Genomic DNA, 19,242 nt, shown 5'->3' with positions numbered 1-19,242 from the left:
ACACAAATCTACTACCATAAAATATGAGGCCATACTAGGAATAGAGGAGATAATTGTGGACGTGCTTGGAACCACAAGATGTCTTTTGATGACATGATTGTTTACAGCCCTTAAATTTTGTACAAATTGATAGACAGGTTTTCCATTTACATCTAATTTTGGCTTTTTAACATGCAAGATACTATATTCTGACTTATATAGAATTATTTTTTGTTCAATTAAAGAATTTATCACTGGAGTGTTTTCCTTAATTGCCTCTTTTGATAGGAGATACTGAAGAATAGAAGGATGTGGGCCACCTTTTCTTTTGATTTTCACAGGAACACCTGATTCGAGTAGGCCTACATTGGAAGAAGATGTAACCCAGTGTAAGGGGTAAAAAGGGGTTTTGATTGGGTGAATATTAAAAGGTTAGGTTGCCAGGGAATTGAATAATTATCAATCCCAATTAAAGAATAACCTCAAATTAAAATTACTTTTATTGAAGTTTATTTACAAATGAGAAGAAAAAGAGAAATAAGAAATTTAGAGAGAGGATAAGGCAAGATAATTAACCTGACAAACTAAATAATTCCCTTAGGTCCCTGGTTTAACCCAAGCAGATCTAACTAGTCCTCAATTGGGAAAAGGGCAAGCCTTGAGCTGAAGGTGGAGGCCCTAAGGCCTCAGAGGCATATGAAGCAAAAGCTTCAGTCACAGAGTCTCTTTTGAAAAGGAAGTTCCTTAAGGGAAGTTCAGGAAGAGTTAATCTTTACACTCACCAAGTGGAATTCCAAGGTCTCAGGTCCAGGGCTCTTCCATGTCTAAGCAAGAACCAGAAGAGACCCTGGCTCACTCAACTCTCTCTTTTTAAAGGGGCCTCTTTTGCATCACTTCCTGTGCCTTCCTCTTAGTTTGCATGTCCAATCACAACAGACACTTTTCTTAGGACGGTCCAGGAGGCAGTCAGTAAATTCTGATTTGTACTTTAGCATACGTGGGTTACAGACCTCTCATCTTGTGAGTTACGTGAAGATGTTTTCACCTTTGGTGATTAAATCTAAAGATGGGCAGGGTAGATTTAATAGAGAGCGAGAGAGAGAGAGAGAGAGAGAGAGAGAGAGAGAGAGAGAGAGAGAGAGAGAGAGAGNAGAGAGAGAGAGAGAGAGAGAGAGAGAGAGAGAGAGAGAGAGAGAGATTGACTTAAGTATATTAGCTGCTATTTCAAAGGTGGGAGGTTTGTCCACCTCCTGTCTGTCTAAAAGAAGTACAGGGAGAAGAATTAAAGATTCCTTAGGCAATTCTAGTGTCAAAGCACTATCTTTAGAGCATGTTATTGTGGCTCTTAAGTTTACATAAAAGGTCTCTCCCTAATCAAATATATAGGGAAGCTAGGCATTAGAAGGAAAGAGTGTCCTACAGGTAGAGGTCCCACAGACACCATTCGAGGGGGAAGCTTTGGGACCTCCAGAGGTGCCCCAGATTTATCAACACTGATCTGGAAGTTCCAATGTCTTAAGAGGCAATCATAATAAGTATCCTCAATTTTCCAGGTTACATGAAGTTCATTACTATTGAAATAGGGGAATGGGGGAGACAGGAATAATTGATATGATAGTTACACACTCAACTTAGCCAGGGAAACAAAGTAAATATTTGTGAGTCCTTTGGGGTTATAATGAGACAGTAGGAAGGAACATAAAAGGATTTTAATAATAAAATAAGGTAGGGCAAGTGGGGATCGGGCATACTACTCTTAACCTCTACAGGAGGGAAGATACAGGGGTTTAGATGGCCCAGGAAATCAGGGCAGGGAAGATAAAACTTACAGTACATTATATTTAAATACAAGTAAAAACTTATACTACATTATAAATAAATACAAACTTGACAGGGTTTGGGGATCTCACTACTTGCTCCAACGATATTCTCTGCTGTCCTAGGATCCAGGATGTTGGTACAGTCCATTAACTCCACTGGGTCACTCCAATAGGCTGTCACAGAGCTGGAGGTTCACCCTCAAAAGCTGATGATCAGACCTATTTTTTAGTTCCTCAAGTGGGGTTTCTTCAGTGAGATCAGCGCATAAGCTCCTCTACCAGTGGCAAACTCCCAATAGTTCCAGAGTTCAAAAGCTCTGTCCTTTCTCCCACATTCCAAGCCCTTAGAATGTTCACCTCAAGCTTACATTTTCTAATATGCTTTTTAAAATCTTAAACTTATCTACCTTACCTTATTCCTTATTACACTATGTAGGGGAGAATGGACAGGGACAACTGGTGTTAAGATATCAGTGTCTGGGAAATCAAAGGTTTCATTCTCTGATTCCAGAGTTTTTTTCTCCCCTCTCCAACCTTCATAAAGGTCCTTGGCCATTTCTCTGAGGTTCCTATCATCGAGGGCGATTTCCACTGTGAGTATTTTGTGGATAAACCCCATTTTGGATATATTGTTATAAATTATCATTTGTCTCATTTGGATTAGTAATTCTAAATGTGTTTCTATTGTTATTATTTCCAAAGTTTTATTCCTAGAGTTCTCATTTTTTCTAAAATTTATGTTATTGAGTACCTGGTTCCAATTTCAACAGTTTAACATTACATGACCCCTTTTTCTACAGAAGTAATACATTGGTGGTTGATTTGTGTATTCTTGCAAAAAGGCTATGGCCACTATTCGATTTGGTTTTTCTCTTTCAATTTCCTCCTTTAAACTTTTAATTTCTCTCCTTAATGTCTATTAAGTCACTGTTCTCATCTTTCTTTTCAAAGCTGTTAAATACATAAACTGCTACTCTCTTCAATTCTTTAAGGTCCATATTAACCCAATTCAGAAAATTGGTCTTAAAATAATCTCTGTCCTCTTTACAACAGTTTTTCACAAACTGGCTCCTTATATGTCTGACATCCCTTTCTCTGGCAAGATTCAGGACTATATATCTATCTTCCAGCTCAATAAGTCTATCCATAAATTGGGACGGATTTTCATTGAGTTTTCGTTTAAGATTTTCAGATGGCGGTATGGTGCTTCTGTATTTGGACCTGATAAAGAGATGGCCCAAGGTCCTCAGTTGGCATAAGGACCTGACTGAATAAGGATGGGAAGCTTAGGTGAACACCAGAAATTGATAGTGAATACCAGGTCCCATCAATATTTATTACTCAGTCGAGCACCAGTCCCATCTACAGTGCCCAAGCTTAAGTGGCAAATGAGAAGCTGTGAGCTGACTCACACAGCCTCTCTGGCTACTTGACTTGGGGTTCGGTTAATGGATAAATGTTTAGGGTGAGTATAGTTATTAATGATGTTGGTATAATGCGATTGACTGTGGCTTAGCTGAAGTACTCTCTTTCCTCTTAGATGCAAGACTGTTAACTGATCTTTGAAATAATGTCTTTACCTGAATAAGTTCAAGGATTTAATTATAATAACTCAAGGGGTAGGATCCAAGGATAAGAAGATGGTGTGGGGATGGTTATGCTAGTCTACGGGTACTAAGGTTAGCTAATCAGTTGTTAATCAGATTGGCAGCTAGCTGGAGAAAACCCTTCTCCCTCTCAAGCCCTGGTCAGGCCTGGCCATGGCCTTGACCAGGTGGAATGAGGTTTTATGAGATTCTTCTTGATGATTAGATGTTGATGTATGTCTCTCAGCCCTATTCAGAACTGATTGAATTGATACGCAAGACAATAGGATTCAGGTGCTAGTGCAGGTCTATAGGCCTACCCACCCATCACCCAGGACCCTGTTCTGAAGAGTGAGACCCTGAAAGGATCAGCTCCTGGGTTTTTATAGTGGTGGCAGCAACTGTCTTTTGCCCCTGGCTCATGCCATCTGGGTAAATTCTAAATTCCATAACTATCAGTTGTCATTCAAGTTGATCTCCATCTTCTTCCCAGAGGTTGCTATAACACAGATTTTATTCATGTATCAGGGCTATCAGAACAAGCTTTCATTGCAATTAATAATGCCTCTCTAGCCTGGCATAGTCTTGCATAATCTTGCTCATTATTGGGTTTCCATTTTGGGTCTCACGGAGGCCAATGAACTGCTCTCCTTTCTTAAGCTTGATTGATAAGAGAAACAATTTTATTTTTCTCTCTTTCTGTTAAAAAAGCTTGGAGCAAATTTCAATATCAATCCATCCAGGATCATATGTGTGAAAAATGTTCTCTAGCTTTTTAATAATCACAATTGGATGATCCTCAAAAGAAGGAATATTTTGCTTGAATCTCTCAATATCTGGGGGGGGGGAGTGAATGGTGTATAATGCCTTAGTAAAATTACATCTCCACTCTTGTTAAAGATGGGTACTTTGAAGGGGAATAGGTGTATAACTGAATTATTTTTGGTTTTTGCCTCTTGTTTTTTAATTTCAGTTGCCATAGAAAAGGTGGTGGATGTAGGTGTGAAAATAAGTTGAGTGGGAAAAGTTTGGGCAGATTTAGAGATAGTTAGAACAGGACAAGGAGTTGTTGAGATGGTTTTAGTATGAACAGAATTGTGTGGAGCAGGACTGGACAGAGAGTGAGTCAGCTCTAATGATGAGGGAATGTTGAGAGAGAAATCTTTCTTCTTAGTCTGGGGATTTCTCAAACTTTTCTCAGTGCTTTTTATATATCTTGAGATCCCCCCAACTCTCCTCCAGCTTCTTAAGGTCACTTGAGTTATTTTCCTTGAAATTCCCCAGACTCTCCTCCAGCTTCTTTTCAAGGTCGCTCGAGTTATTTTCTAGTTTTTCTTCAAGGTGAGTTTTTAGTTCAGCATTATTATTATTCTGTTTCTTCCAGAGGAGGAATAGGCAAAATGCCAGGCCTCCTATCACTAAAAGTACAGCTAGGAATAGTGCTATATAAAGCCATTGTGTAATATTTTGTCGGATAATAAGGCATTTTTAGATAGACAAGAAACAGCATCACAATTTTAACTAGACTACTCAGAATCATTGTTAATCCACTTGTTAGTTTTGTTTTCAGTTCTACTTTCTGTCAATAGATGGCGCTGTTTAACATAAAGGATCTACAGCTGTAACAATTAAATGCTAGGAACTTGACTTAGGATAGTTTCAGTAAAAAGTAAGAAAAATAATCAGAAGATTGAGGGTTTGACATAAAAGAAAAACAACTGCTTGAACGCATGTTGAGGTGGACATGATTGGGGATGTAGACTCGAAACTACCACACCAATGCAACTATCAATAATATGGAAATAGGTCTTGATCAATGACACGTGTTAAAACCAGTGGAAATGTGCATTGGCCATGGGTGGGGGAAGTACGGGGAGGTGAAGGGGAAAGAATCATGTAACCATGTTAAAAATGAATATTAATAAATGGTTAAAAAAAAAAAGAAGATTGAGGGTTTAAATTTCCTAGCTGGCTTGCCAATTAAAAGTAATGGTTAAAATAGAGGTTTTGACAAAATAAGAGAGCAGCTTTTAATAATTTAAGTTTTAATGAGAATATAGTAGAGTTGTAAATTAATGTTATCCCTTTAAGCCAGAAAAAAGAAAACTTCTAGCAGCTTTTAACAATTAATAATTTAGTTTAATTAAAATAGAGATAGTAAAATAATCAAGGAGAGGAATTTAGGAAAGAGGTAGAAAAAGAAAATTTCCTAATGCCTGTACTAGTTCTCCTATAACTACCTATAATTACTATCTAAAACTACCTATATCTATCTATAACTGCTGTTAGAGAAAGTCCAGCTGATTACCTTTCAGCTCAGCTCACCAAGCAGAATATATATAATATGTATATATAATAAATAAATAAATANGGGGATCTCACTACTTGCTCCAACGATATTCTCTGCTGTCCTAGGATCCAGGATGTTGGTACAGTCCATTAACTCCACTGGGTCACTCCAATAGGCTGTCACAGAGCTGGAGGTTCACCCTCAAAAGCTGATGATCAGACCTATTTTTTAGTTCCTCAAGTGGGGTTTCTTCAGTGAGATCAGCGCATAAGCTCCTCTACCAGTGGCAAACTCCCAATAGTTCCAGAGTTCAAAAGCTCTGTCCTTTCTCCCACATTCCAAGCCCTTAGAATGTTCACCTCAAGCTTACATTTTCTAATATGCTTTTTAAAATCTTAAACTTATCTACCTTACCTTATTCCTTATTACACTATGTAGGGGAGAATGGACAGGGACAACTGGTGTTAAGATATCAGTGTCTGGGAAATCAAAGGTTTCATTCTCTGATTCCAGAGTTTTTTTCTCCCCTCTCCAACCTTCATAAAGGTCCTTGGCCATTTCTCTGAGGTTCCTATCATCGAGGGCGATTTCCACTGTGAGTATTTTGTGGATAAACCCCATTTTGGATATATTGTTATAAATTATCATTTGTCTCATTTGGATTAGTAATTCTAAATGTGTTTCTATTGTTATTATTTCCAAAGTTTTATTCCTAGAGTTCTCATTTTTTCTAAAATTTATGTTATTGAGTACCTGGTTCCAATTTCAACAGTTTAACATTACATGACCCCTTTTTCTACAGAAGTAATACATTGGTGGTTGATTTGTGTATTCTTGCAAAAAGGCTATGGCCACTATTCGATTTGGTTTTTCTCTTTCAATTTCCTCCTTTAAACTTTTAATTTCTCTCCTTAATGTCTATTAAGTCACTGTTCTCATCTTTCTTTTCAAAGCTGTTAAATACATAAACTGCTACTCTCTTCAATTCTTTAAGGTCCATATTAACCCAATTCAGAAAATTGGTCTTAAAATAATCTCTGTCCTCTTTACAACAGTTTTTCACAAACTGGCTCCTTATATGTCTGACATCCCTTTCTCTGGCAAGATTCAGGACTATATATCTATCTTCCAGCTCAATAAGTCTATCCATAAATTGGGACGGATTTTCATTGAGTTTTCGTTTAAGATTTTCAGATGGCGGTATGGTGCTTCTGTATTTGGACCTGATAAAGAGATGGCCCAAGGTCCTCAGTTGGCATAAGGACCTGACTGAATAAGGATGGGAAGCTTAGGTGAACACCAGAAATTGATAGTGAATACCAGGTCCCATCAATATTTATTACTCAGTCGAGCACCAGTCCCATCTACAGTGCCCAAGCTTAAGTGGCAAATGAGAAGCTGTGAGCTGACTCACACAGCCTCTCTGGCTACTTGACTTGGGGTTCGGTTAATGGATAAATGTTTAGGGTGAGTATAGTTATTAATGATGTTGGTATAATGCGATTGACTGTGGCTTAGCTGAAGTACTCTCTTTCCTCTTAGATGCAAGACTGTTAACTGATCTTTGAAATAATGTCTTTACCTGAATAAGTTCAAGGATTTAATTATAATAACTCAAGGGGTAGGATCCAAGGATAAGAAGATGGTGTGGGGATGGTTATGCTAGTCTACGGGTACTAAGGTTAGCTAATCAGTTGTTAATCAGATTGGCAGCTAGCTGGAGAAAACCCTTCTCCCTCTCAAGCCCTGGTCAGGCCTGGCCATGGCCTTGACCAGGTGGAATGAGGTTTTATGAGATTCTTCTTGATGATTAGATGTTGATGTATGTCTCTCAGCCCTATTCAGAACTGATTGAATTGATACGCAAGACAATAGGATTCAGGTGCTAGTGCAGGTCTATAGGCCTACCCACCCATCACCCAGGACCCTGTTCTGAAGAGTGAGACCCTGAAAGGATCAGCTCCTGGGTTTTTATAGTGGTGGCAGCAACTGTCTTTTGCCCCTGGCTCATGCCATCTGGGTAAATTCTAAATTCCATAACTATCAGTTGTCATTCAAGTTGATCTCCATCTTCTTCCCAGAGGTTGCTATAACACAGATTTTATTCATGTATCAGGGCTATCAGAACAAGCTTTCATTGCAATTAATAATGCCTCTCTAGCCTGGCATAGTCTTGCATAATCTTGCTCATTATTGGGTTTCCATTTTGGGTCTCACGGAGGCCAATGAACTGCTCTCCTTTCTTAAGCTTGATTGATAAGAGAAACAATTTTATTTTTCTCTCTTTCTGTTAAAAAAGCTTGGAGCAAATTTCAATATCAATCCATCCAGGATCATATGTGTGAAAAATGTTCTCTAGCTTTTTAATAATCACAATTGGATGATCCTCAAAAGAAGGAATATTTTGCTTGAATCTCTCAATATCTGGGGGGGGGGAGTGAATGGTGTATAATGCCTTAGTAAAATTACATCTCCACTCTTGTTAAAGATGGGTACTTTGAAGGGGAATAGGTGTATAACTGAATTATTTTTGGTTTTTGCCTCTTGTTTTTTAATTTCAGTTGCCATAGAAAAGGTGGTGGATGTAGGTGTGAAAATAAGTTGAGTGGGAAAAGTTTGGGCAGATTTAGAGATAGTTAGAACAGGACAAGGAGTTGTTGAGATGGTTTTAGTATGAACAGAATTGTGTGGAGCAGGACTGGACAGAGAGTGAGTCAGCTCTAATGATGAGGGAATGTTGAGAGAGAAATCTTTCTTCTTAGTCTGGGGATTTCTCAAACTTTTCTCAGTGCTTTTTATATATCTTGAGATCCCCCCAACTCTCCTCCAGCTTCTTAAGGTCACTTGAGTTATTTTCCTTGAAATTCCCCAGACTCTCCTCCAGCTTCTTTTCAAGGTCGCTCGAGTTATTTTCTAGTTTTTCTTCAAGGTGAGTTTTTAGTTCAGCATTATTATTATTCTGTTTCTTCCAGAGGAGGAATAGGCAAAATGCCAGGCCTCCTATCACTAAAAGTACAGCTAGGAATAGTGCTATATAAAGCCATTGTGTAATATTTTGTCGGATAATAAGGCATTTTTAGATAGACAAGAAACAGCATCACAATTTTAACTAGACTACTCAGAATCATTGTTAATCCACTTGTTAGTTTTGTTTTCAGTTCTACTTTCTGTCAATAGATGGCGCTGTTTAACATAAAGGATCTACAGCTGTAACAATTAAATGCTAGGAACTTGACTTAGGATAGTTTCAGTAAAAAGTAAGAAAAATAATCAGAAGATTGAGGGTTTGACATAAAAGAAAAACAACTGCTTGAACGCATGTTGAGGTGGACATGATTGGGGATGTAGACTCGAAACTACCACACCAATGCAACTATCAATAATATGGAAATAGGTCTTGATCAATGACACGTGTTAAAACCAGTGGAAATGTGCATTGGCCATGGGTGGGGGAAGTACGGGGAGGTGAAGGGGAAAGAATCATGTAACCATGTTAAAAATGAATATTAATAAATGGTTAAAAAAAAAAAGAAGATTGAGGGTTTAAATTTCCTAGCTGGCTTGCCAATTAAAAGTAATGGTTAAAATAGAGGTTTTGACAAAATAAGAGAGCAGCTTTTAATAATTTAAGTTTTAATGAGAATATAGTAGAGTTGTAAATTAATGTTATCCCTTTAAGCCAGAAAAAAGAAAACTTCTAGCAGCTTTTAACAATTAATAATTTAGTTTAATTAAAATAGAGATAGTAAAATAATCAAGGAGAGGAATTTAGGAAAGAGGTAGAAAAAGAAAATTTCCTAATGCCTGTACTAGTTCTCCTATAACTACCTATAATTACTATCTAAAACTACCTATATCTATCTATAACTGCTGTTAGAGAAAGTCCAGCTGATTACCTTTCAGCTCAGCTCACCAAGCAGAATATATATAATATGTATATATAATAAATAAATAAATATATATATATATATATATCTCCCAACCACCAACAAATCACCAACCCACACCACCAGCAATCAACCCCCAGTGGCCAACTCACACCCAACAGCCACCTTCCCTGAAACTGCCAGCCCTGTCAGCAACTGACACCCTACCCAGCCTGCAACTGCTAGCCCTGTCTACAACTGACAGACCAACTGTCAGCAACTGACTCCTTTTATAACCTTTTTCTACCTCACTTCCTGTCTCTATGGTTCCTCCTTACTCTCTATGGTTTCTCTTTTCTGTTTCTGTGGTTTCTACTTCCTTTCACTGTGGGCTGGTTAATCCCTACACATCTCTATGGTAAGAGGACCACTACCCATGTTCCCACTCCCACCTCCCAAGGCCCCAGTGGGCATGGGGTAAGCAAGTGGTCAGGGGAGAAGTCAGGGAAGAACAAAACCCAGCCCTGGGTCTCCAGGGCTTTATATACTCTTGGCCCAACTGGGAGTTGGTGCTTGCCCTATGGCTCATGCCATGGTCAACATTCCAACTAGGGCAACAGACAGGTTGCCCCAAGCCAACCTGGCAATGTCCATAATCCCATATTACACAATATATTAAAAAATATGAATTCTAGATTAAGAATTCCTAATGTATATGATATATACACATACTTCTGTGTTTTGTGTGTATGTGTGTATACAAACACTTGTAGCTTAGTACAAATGGTCTGAATGCATGTTCATATCTAGGCCTTATTTATCCTCTTTGATTTTTCCTGGGTGGATGGATAGATCAAAATCTTTGGATATATAGTTCATTCCTAGGGAACTATTCAGAATTCTCAAGCTTAATTCATTCTGTACAATGTCATCTACAAAGAGCATCAGGGGGGACTTTCTCATCATCCAAGAATTCATTTAAAAAAAAAAACCCTCTTACCTTCCATCTTAGAATGAATACTAAATATTGGTTCCAAGGCAGAAGAATGGTAAGGGTTAATCAGTTAAGTTAAGTGATTTGTCCAGCATCACACAGTTACAGAAGGGCCTGAGGCCAGATTTGACCATAGAACTTACTGTCCTAAGCTTGGCCTGGCTGTCTTATCTACTAAGCCACATAGATGTCCCCAAGAATTCATTTTTGACAAGAAGTTTGTGCTACATCTTCTATGTTGAACTGGCAAATAGATTTGGAGAGTATATGTTTTTCTGTTTTATACTTTACTTGATGTTTAATATCAGAGTTGTTAATTGGGGTTATTTCTATTAAATCATTCAAGGAATCTTGAATAAGTGATTTTGATATGTAAAGAGTAGATACTTCATTGTAAAAATTTGTAAGGCAGATTTAAAAAATTTTTTATAAAGATATTTTATTTTACCAATTGCATGTAATAACAAATTTCTGTATAAGTTGTCTGAAGTTAATTGATCCAAATTGTCTTCCATCATAACTTTCCTCCCTCTTCCCGGAACTGGCAAACAATTTGATCTGGTTATACAGTATTTTCATGTAAAACATTTCCATATTATTCATTTTTGTAAGAGAATAATCATATAAAGCCAAAAACCCAAAACAAGAACCTAAATAAATTAAAGTGAAAAATCACATGCATTCATTGGCCTTCCAACTTCAACAGTTCTTTCTCTGGAGGTAGATAGCATTCTTTGTCAGAAGTCTCTCAGAATTGTCCTGGATCATTGTATTGCTGAGAGTAGTAAAGTCTGTCACAGTTGATCATTCCACAGTATTGCTGTTGACTCTGTATAGTATTTACCCGGTTCTGCTTATTTTACTCTGCTGAAAATTTAAGAAATTGAATCAATATCCGAAAACTTGGGTATTCTTAGCAATACGATGATCTAGGGCAGTGATTCCCAAACTTTTTTGGCCTACCACCCCCTTTCCAGAAAAAATATTACTTAGCACCCCCTGGAAATTATGAAACTATTTATTGAACTCAGAATAGAATGTAATACAAAAAAAGTGTGGCCATCACCGCTCACCTGGATCGCTGCAGCACCATGGTAGCGCCCACTTTGGGAATCACTGATCTAGGACAATCCTGAAAGACTTATAACAGGGAATGCTATCCACCTCCGGAGAAAGAATTGTTGGAACCTTCTTTCACATCAGTGTATTTATGGTTTTATTTTGGAGTTTTGGTTATGCATGAGTGCGCTTTTACAACAATGACCAATATGGAAATGTGTTTTGCATGACAATAAAATTAAAAAATAAAACAAAAAATCAATAAATGACTCATAAAGATTTTGTATAGAAGGGTACGTAGGCATATAGATTAGTGGTTATTTTGTTCTTTTGGTTGCTTGATGAAAGAAAATTTTACATCTTTATTTTTTTATATATCATATTTTTCTACTCTCCCTTACTCAGAAATACCCCCTCTCAGGAAGCCATTCTTTATAATGAAGGACAAAAAGGAGAAAAGAAAAAGTTTGGTAAACTAGCTAACATAATAAAAGTTTGACATTATACAGGTAATCTTCCCTAATCCTTCACTTGTAAAGAAACTAGGTAAAATACTTTCATTTATCTCTACTTTGGGATTAAATTTTGTCATTTTTATAGAATCTAATTAAAAATTTTTTATGCTATTCTTTCTATTTACGTTGTTGTAGTTACTGAGTAGATTGTTTTCCTAGTTATACTTAATTCACTTTGCCACCATGAGAGTTCATGCCCTTATTACTATCAACCTTGATTATTACCGTAGCCATTTGACATATCTAACTACTTTATGCCTCTTATATGGTCATATCACTTCTGAAAATTCTTCAATAAATGTCAGATAAATTTGAAATTGTTTGGCATTAAACACAACCCACAATTTAGTAGTATTCTACCTTCCCATCTTATATCTTATATTTCTTTCTTTCATTCTCTAGCCAAATTGTTTTCTCACTTCAAAAAACTCAAAGCAAATTAAAAGCAACCAGCTCGCTGCTTTTGAATGTTTTCCAGCATTTTCTAACCCTGCTCTTTACAATATACACAAAGGCTACAACAATGCCTGGAAAGTCCATCCTTTCCTGTGGAGAGTCTGCTTTTCATTAATATAATAAAAATTTTTAATCCTAAACTTAATAAACATCCAAGACAAATGTTCAAATAAAAAATATACAGCATAGCACCTTTTTATTTTTAATGGTATCAGTATCCTTTATTTCTGCATTAACTTCATTTTCTAATATTATCCTTCCTCTTTTCCTACCCATTGATTCATCCTTTGTAACAAAGATTTTCTTGGAGGTGAAAAAAAAAAGAGATTCAGCTAACACAGTACATGTTAATCATATTTTCTAACAATGCAATATTTAAACAATAGAATTTTAAGGGATAGATTTAGAGCATACATTCTTAGAATTTGACAAAATAGAACTAAATAGTAACAGATGACAAAGAGAAAATATATTTCCTTGTGACCTTTTCTAAGTTATTCTCTTTGTTCTCTTATATATATGTGAGAATAACATACAGAATCACATTTGTGTAGATATATGTATCTGTGTTCAGATACAAATAAATACATATTTCTACCTTTCCTTTAATGCCCAATTTGAATTCTGTCTTCTCTAGGAAACTTCCCTTGATTCTGCAGGTTGGAAATGATGACTTCCAATTTTAGACTTTGTAATAGTACTTTTTTTGTTAACTCCTGAAGTAAGAAAACTTAGCCAATTCTTATATCCCACATCAGTCCAGGAATCCCCCCCTTACCCCCATTAAGAAGAATAAAAAGAAAGTTTGGGATTTGATCAGGAGGTGGTCATTAGTGAGGATAGTAGAGTGATAAAGGCTGACATAAAGGGGTAACAGAGAAGGGAAGAAGTGGTAAGGAAGGACAGCTGATAAACTTAAATGGAATTTTAGGGGAACCAGTTTGTAGCAATTTGATGGAATATCTAGGATTAGAGATAGCTGAGCATTCAAAAATAGTATAGTTTATCTTCTCTATCTTCATTTTCATTTCTGGATGTCTCTTCCTCCCTCCCCCATCTAGAGCTATCCCTTGTAACAATAAGAGGTGTGTGGGGGGAAGGAGTTTGAGCAAAACTAACCAACATATGAATGGAATTTGATAATCTGGCAGTGAGGACACTGTAGTAGAAAATATAGTGTCAGAATAGTGGGAAAAGTGCTGGATTTGAAATCAAGAGGACCTGGATTTGAATGCTTACTCTGTCACTTAACAGCTGTTTGACTTTGGATAAGTCTTTGATTTTCTGGGCTTCAGTCTACCTGTCTGTAAAATGAGGGAATTGGAGACTAGGTGATTTGTTCCTAAGGTCCCTTCCTACTGAAATTAGGAGCATATACAGTCTTTCATACTCATGGTTCCTCATTGCTGAATCGGTGCATTTTGTTCAGAGTATGTTTAAAGGTAGAAGGGAAGAAAGTGGTGGAAAAAGGAATGGTTAACAAGTGAAATTTAATATTTCTGTAACTGTTTTCCTGAAGCTTTTGTTTTGAATGTTGCCAGTTCGTGTTGCTATTGATATACTTTGAGTAGATTGTGAGATGTTTTCATAAATATTTAATTGGCTTTTCAGGAGAAGAAAAGCAACCTTGTTGATGATCCAAAATGACAAAGCATCCACCAAACAGAAGAGGGATCAGCTTTGAGGTGGGAGCCCAGTTGGAGGCCCGTGACAGATTAAAAAACTGGTATTTTACTCTTTCCTTTTATTTTTTTCTCTAAAGTAAAAGGGAATTTGTATGTCTAGGTTTTTCCAGGTCAGTAGCTGGATCTCTGGTTTGTGTTGTGCTTCTCAGTGTTGTATAGAGAGGAAGTTATGAAAAATTTTTGTTTCAAGAGTCTTTGGTCTTCAGTTTTTCATTCACAGACCATTTCAGTGGGGCAAGGAAGGGCCTACTAAATCATCTATATCACACCCAGGCCTGTCTTGTGTGTAAGGGTCAAGAATATGAACTTCTTGGTTTCGTTTGAATGTCCTTCTTGTCATCCATCTTAAACTGAGCTCATTACTTTTTTCTACCATGCATTCCCATTCTGGTGTTCTTCGTTTCTTTTATTTTCCTAATGGTCAGAAGACTATTTGGCACGGCATATATTTTTCAAATTATCAAAGAAAAGTGGGACAGCTAGGTAGCTCAATGGACAGATTGCTAGGCTTGGAGATGGGAGGACCTGGGTTCAAAATTTGGCTTCAGATATTTCCTAGCTGTGTGACCCTGGGTCAATTAACCCCATTTGTGTAATCCTTGCCCTTATGACTTAGAGTTGTTAGTATGACAGAAAGTAAACATTTGGAAAAAAAAAAGTAGAGTACTGAGATAGCTATTTATGGGAAGAGAAGATGCAGAAATGAGTAATGATAAGAAACTCACATTTATATGCTATTTTAAGGTTTACAAAATGCTTTGCTCATAACAAACCTTAATAGATAGAAGAATTATTTCTACTATACAAATAATCGAGGCTTTGATAGGTTTAGTGACTAGCTCAAAATTGTCTGCCCCCAGATTGCTTGAGATCACATCTAGCATTCTATATGATGCAAAGTAGAAGTTTCATAATTGTTTGTGTTTGTTTGATTATCTGCTACCCCATAGCTCAGGGGTGGGCAACGTATGGCTCTCGAGCCATATCTGGCTCTTTTGAGGGCCAGATATGGCTCTTTCTGCAGGAGCCATAAAGTCAATTTTTTTTCAGGCACTGTTACAGGAGCGCGCACTGTGAGCACTGTACGGCTCTCATGAAATTACATTTTAAAAAATGTGGCGTTTATGGCTCTCACGGCCAAAAAGGTTGCCGACCCCTGCCATATCTCCTGCCCTTGTCAAGTTTGCATATTAATCAGAGAATATGACACATATGCAAATAACCATAATAAAAAATAGAGCGTATTTGTAAGGGGATATAAACAAAATACCACGAGCCTAACTAACATGGTCATGACAAGGTAGGACCTCAGAAGCACTGTAACTTCATATCTCCCTTACTGTCCTCACTGTCAGATTTCTGTAATATCCTTTTTCCAAGCTTTGACTATTTGCACTTCTGCTATTTTCATTTCTTCCTTCACCTTCATCCCAGGGTCCAGCTTAGGACATATAGGAAACCTTCATTATTTTTATCTTAATTCTCATTGATGGTATGTTTCTTTTTGTTTTCCCTTGGCCTTACATGTCCATTCATCCAAGAGACCTTGATTAATTATTACCCATAATTCTAACATAGTAAGGTATTCTAGAGGAATGCAAATGAGTGGAAAGAACCCTCGAATTGGAACCTGTGGTTCTAGGTTCACTCCCAGCCCTGCTATTAACTACCTAGGTGATGCTGAATATTTACCATTCCCCTCTAGGACTGAAGTACTTCCTTTGTAAAATCAGAGAGTTAGATTAGATGACCTCCAAGGTGTCTTACATCTATAGATCTATGATTCTAATAAGTAAAGTAGCCTTTGATAGACCTGATGTCTTCTTGGTGTTTGGTCTTAGGTGGTAATAACCTAAGGTCCACAAGATGGCAGTGTTTTCCTTGTGAGGATTAAACTGGGAAAAGAAGGTTGAGTTGGAGACTAGGAATTTGAAGTGATTATGAGTACCAAAATAAGAGCATTTTTTTAATCTTGAGAAAAAGTCAAAGAACAGTGATTATTTTGATGTTTAAAAAATACTCAACAATTTATACAACTGATTTAGCTTTTCAGTAATTGATTTTGCAATAAGGTGACTGCTTATATGATACATTCTATTGCTGAAAAAGATGAAAGTAATCAGAAATCAAATTAATACCAAGAATATATTATTAAGCTTAGTAGGTCCTAGGGTAAGACCTATAAATACAAGTCTATATTTTTAAATGAAGTGAACAGAATTTCAGTTCAAAAGGAAAAAAGGGCAAGTAAGACATCTTTGAAAGAACTGTATTGAATTTTAATATACACTATTTTTATATTAATACAGTATAGATTCAGTCCAGTGTTTTAAAGATACAATTTAAAAGAAGGAAAAAAAACTTGAGCAATTAGAAATATCCCAAAGCGTAATAAACTGCCTTCGTGGGGTAAGTCCATTGCAGTAGAAGTCTTATCAGAGATTTGATGTGATCATTTACTCTGGATATGGGTTATTTGGATAGGGGTTGGATTGACCACATACCATAATAATTAATCATAAAAATGACTGAATCATCAAAAGGTTAAATCATCATCAGTATTCTCATTCCTGTGACAGGGAAATGACTAATATAATTTTTTAAAAGGTTTTATTGATACCTTATTTTTATACCATTTCTTAATAATACCACTTCCTATAAAGCGGGCAGGGATAAGCATTTTTATAACATCTACTATGTATCAGGCACTGTGTTAAGTGCTTTTATAAATGTTATCTCATTTGCTCCTTACAACCTAGGAAGTAGGTGTTAATATTCACATTTTTACATTTGAAACTGCGGCAGATAGAGGTCAAATGACTTACTCATGGTCATACAACTTGTACATGTCAGAGGCTGAATTTGAACTCTAGTTTTCTTGACTTCATGTTCAGCACACTATCTACTATGCCAGTAGTTGCTTCTTGAATTCTTATAACAAAAAAATGTAGATAAAATAACCCACCTAAGAGGCTATATCAAACAATTTAAGCAACGTTTTACATCTGTAGTCCACCAGCTCTGTCTACTAAGTAGAAGAAAGTTTATTTCAATAATGGTAAAAGAGACGATTGTAGAGAAATTTGGGAAGAGTTGTATGAAATGATTTAATGTGAAATGAGAACCAGAAAAATTTATGACTACAACAATATTGTAAAGAAAAACAACTTTGAAGATTTCAGAACTTGGTGCAACTTGTGACCTAAATTTTTTTTGGCTATGGCCAGTGCTGGAATTTCTTTTGCTTGCTTATATGTAGACAAAATTTAACAGAAAAAAAAAAAAAGAAAGTACACTTAATTACTGGTTCTCTGGAACCAAGGTTAGTTATTCCTTTTAATCAGAATTCTAATACATTTCAATATTCATTTATATTACTTCTGCTATCATATATTTTGTTCTCTTGATACCGCTTTTTTTGGTGAGATCTATATAATTATGGTATAATATTCCATTATATTCTTGTTTCACAATTTGTTTAGCCATTCTCCAGTTAGTGGGCATTCATTCGTTTCTTTTTTTTTTTTTTTGAGAAAAATCACTTTATGCACCAACTTTTATGCTAAACTTTTCACATTCTTTGTCCTAGTGATCCCATTATTCTGAATATGTTTCCAGGAGCTTAGTGAAATAAAGGTCCCCTTTCTTTTAATACTAGACATTCATAGATTTGAATTTTTCCAGGCACATCTAATAGATTAAATATTTTTAAATTCTGAATTTAATAAATACCAGAAAAAGAACATTTTCATATACAAAGTACAATAGAAATAGAGTAAAAAATTCCAATTATCAGGTACAGCTTGCTTTAAAAAAATGCATTACAAATTTAACATGCTATTGTGATTTTTTTTTTTAAACTCTTACCTTCCAATTTAGAATCAATACTGAATATTGGTTCAAGGCAGAAGAATGGTAAGGGCTAGGCAATGGGGGTTAAGTGACTTCCCCAGGGTGACACAGCTAGGAAGTGTCTGAGGTCAGATTTGAACCCAGGACCTCCTGTCTCTAGGCCTGACTCTCAATCCACTAAGCCAGCTGCCCCCTGAAATTGTCTTCTTTTTTTTAAAAAAATGTCCTATAGACACCCTTTCCTTTCCTTTTATAGCAGCAGCTTCATTAGGAACTCCAAATTTTCCTCCCTCAAAAAAAGCTAAACACAATACCTCTAATAAGCACAGTCAAAGAAAACAAAATCTCTGTGTTTGTCATGTTCCAAAATAGGTCTAATTCTTTACCTTGACTTAATCACTCCTATTGTAGGAGGTAGATGGATAATCTACTTCTTCATCCTTTGGAATAATGATTAATCATTGTACTGATCAAAATTCCCAAGTCTTTTGATGTTGTTGCAACATTATCATTACTGTATAAATATTTCTAGTTCTTACTTTACTCTGAATTATTTCATACCAGTCTTCCCAGATTTTTCTGAAACTAATTGAAATAGACTGTTTTCCTGAAATCCCTTTAGCAATATTCGTATTCTTTTTTTGTTACTTCTGCTACAGATAGATGTGAGAGAAAGTCATATCTCTTTTAATTTGGACATCTCTAATTATTAATGATTTGGAACATGAAAAAAAAAACCTGCTTATGTTCCATCTTAGATTAATACTTTGTATTGCTTCCAAGGCAGAAAAGCTTTAGGGGCTAGGTAATGGTGGGGGTTGAGTGATTTGTCCAGGGTTACACAGCTAGGAAGTTTCTTAGATCAGATTTGAACCCAGGACCTCCCGTCTCTAAATTTGGCTGTCAATCTAGTGAGCTACCTAGCTACCTCTTGGAGTATTTCTTAATATGGCTATTGGTAATTTAGATTTCTTCCTTTGAGAACTGCCTAATAATATTTTTTCATTAATTTTTCTACTTTGGAATGACAGTCATTTTTACATATTTGGGTTAGATCTTTTATTAGAACTTCATCAGAAAAACTTGTTTCACAAAATTTTCCCAGTTAATTATTTTTCTTCTAATTTTAACTGCATTGAT

At 36.2% G+C, this 19,242-nt stretch overlaps 1 protein-coding gene across 2 annotated transcripts in view; it reads left to right on the top strand.

Moving 5' to 3' along the window:
* Positions 1-19,242, top strand: part of PHF20 (PHD finger protein 20) — a 127,731-nt gene that overhangs the window by 14,560 nt on the left and 93,929 nt on the right. For both annotated transcript variants that reach the window (XM_044664352.1, XM_044664351.1), the window contains exon 2: positions 14,177-14,291. In XM_044664352.1, the coding sequence (XP_044520287.1) occupies positions 14,209-14,291 (83 nt within the window). In that variant the 5' untranslated portion in view covers positions 14,177-14,208. The remainder of the gene's footprint in view (positions 1-14,176; positions 14,292-19,242) is intronic.

Source organism: Gracilinanus agilis, chromosome 2, assembly GCF_016433145.1.
Source record: "Gracilinanus agilis isolate LMUSP501 chromosome 2, AgileGrace, whole genome shotgun sequence".
NCBI classification, from domain to species: domain Eukaryota; kingdom Metazoa; phylum Chordata; class Mammalia; order Didelphimorphia; family Didelphidae; genus Gracilinanus; species Gracilinanus agilis.
Note: the sequence above shows the minus strand (reverse complement) of the source record. Positions and strands in the feature narration are given on the sequence as shown.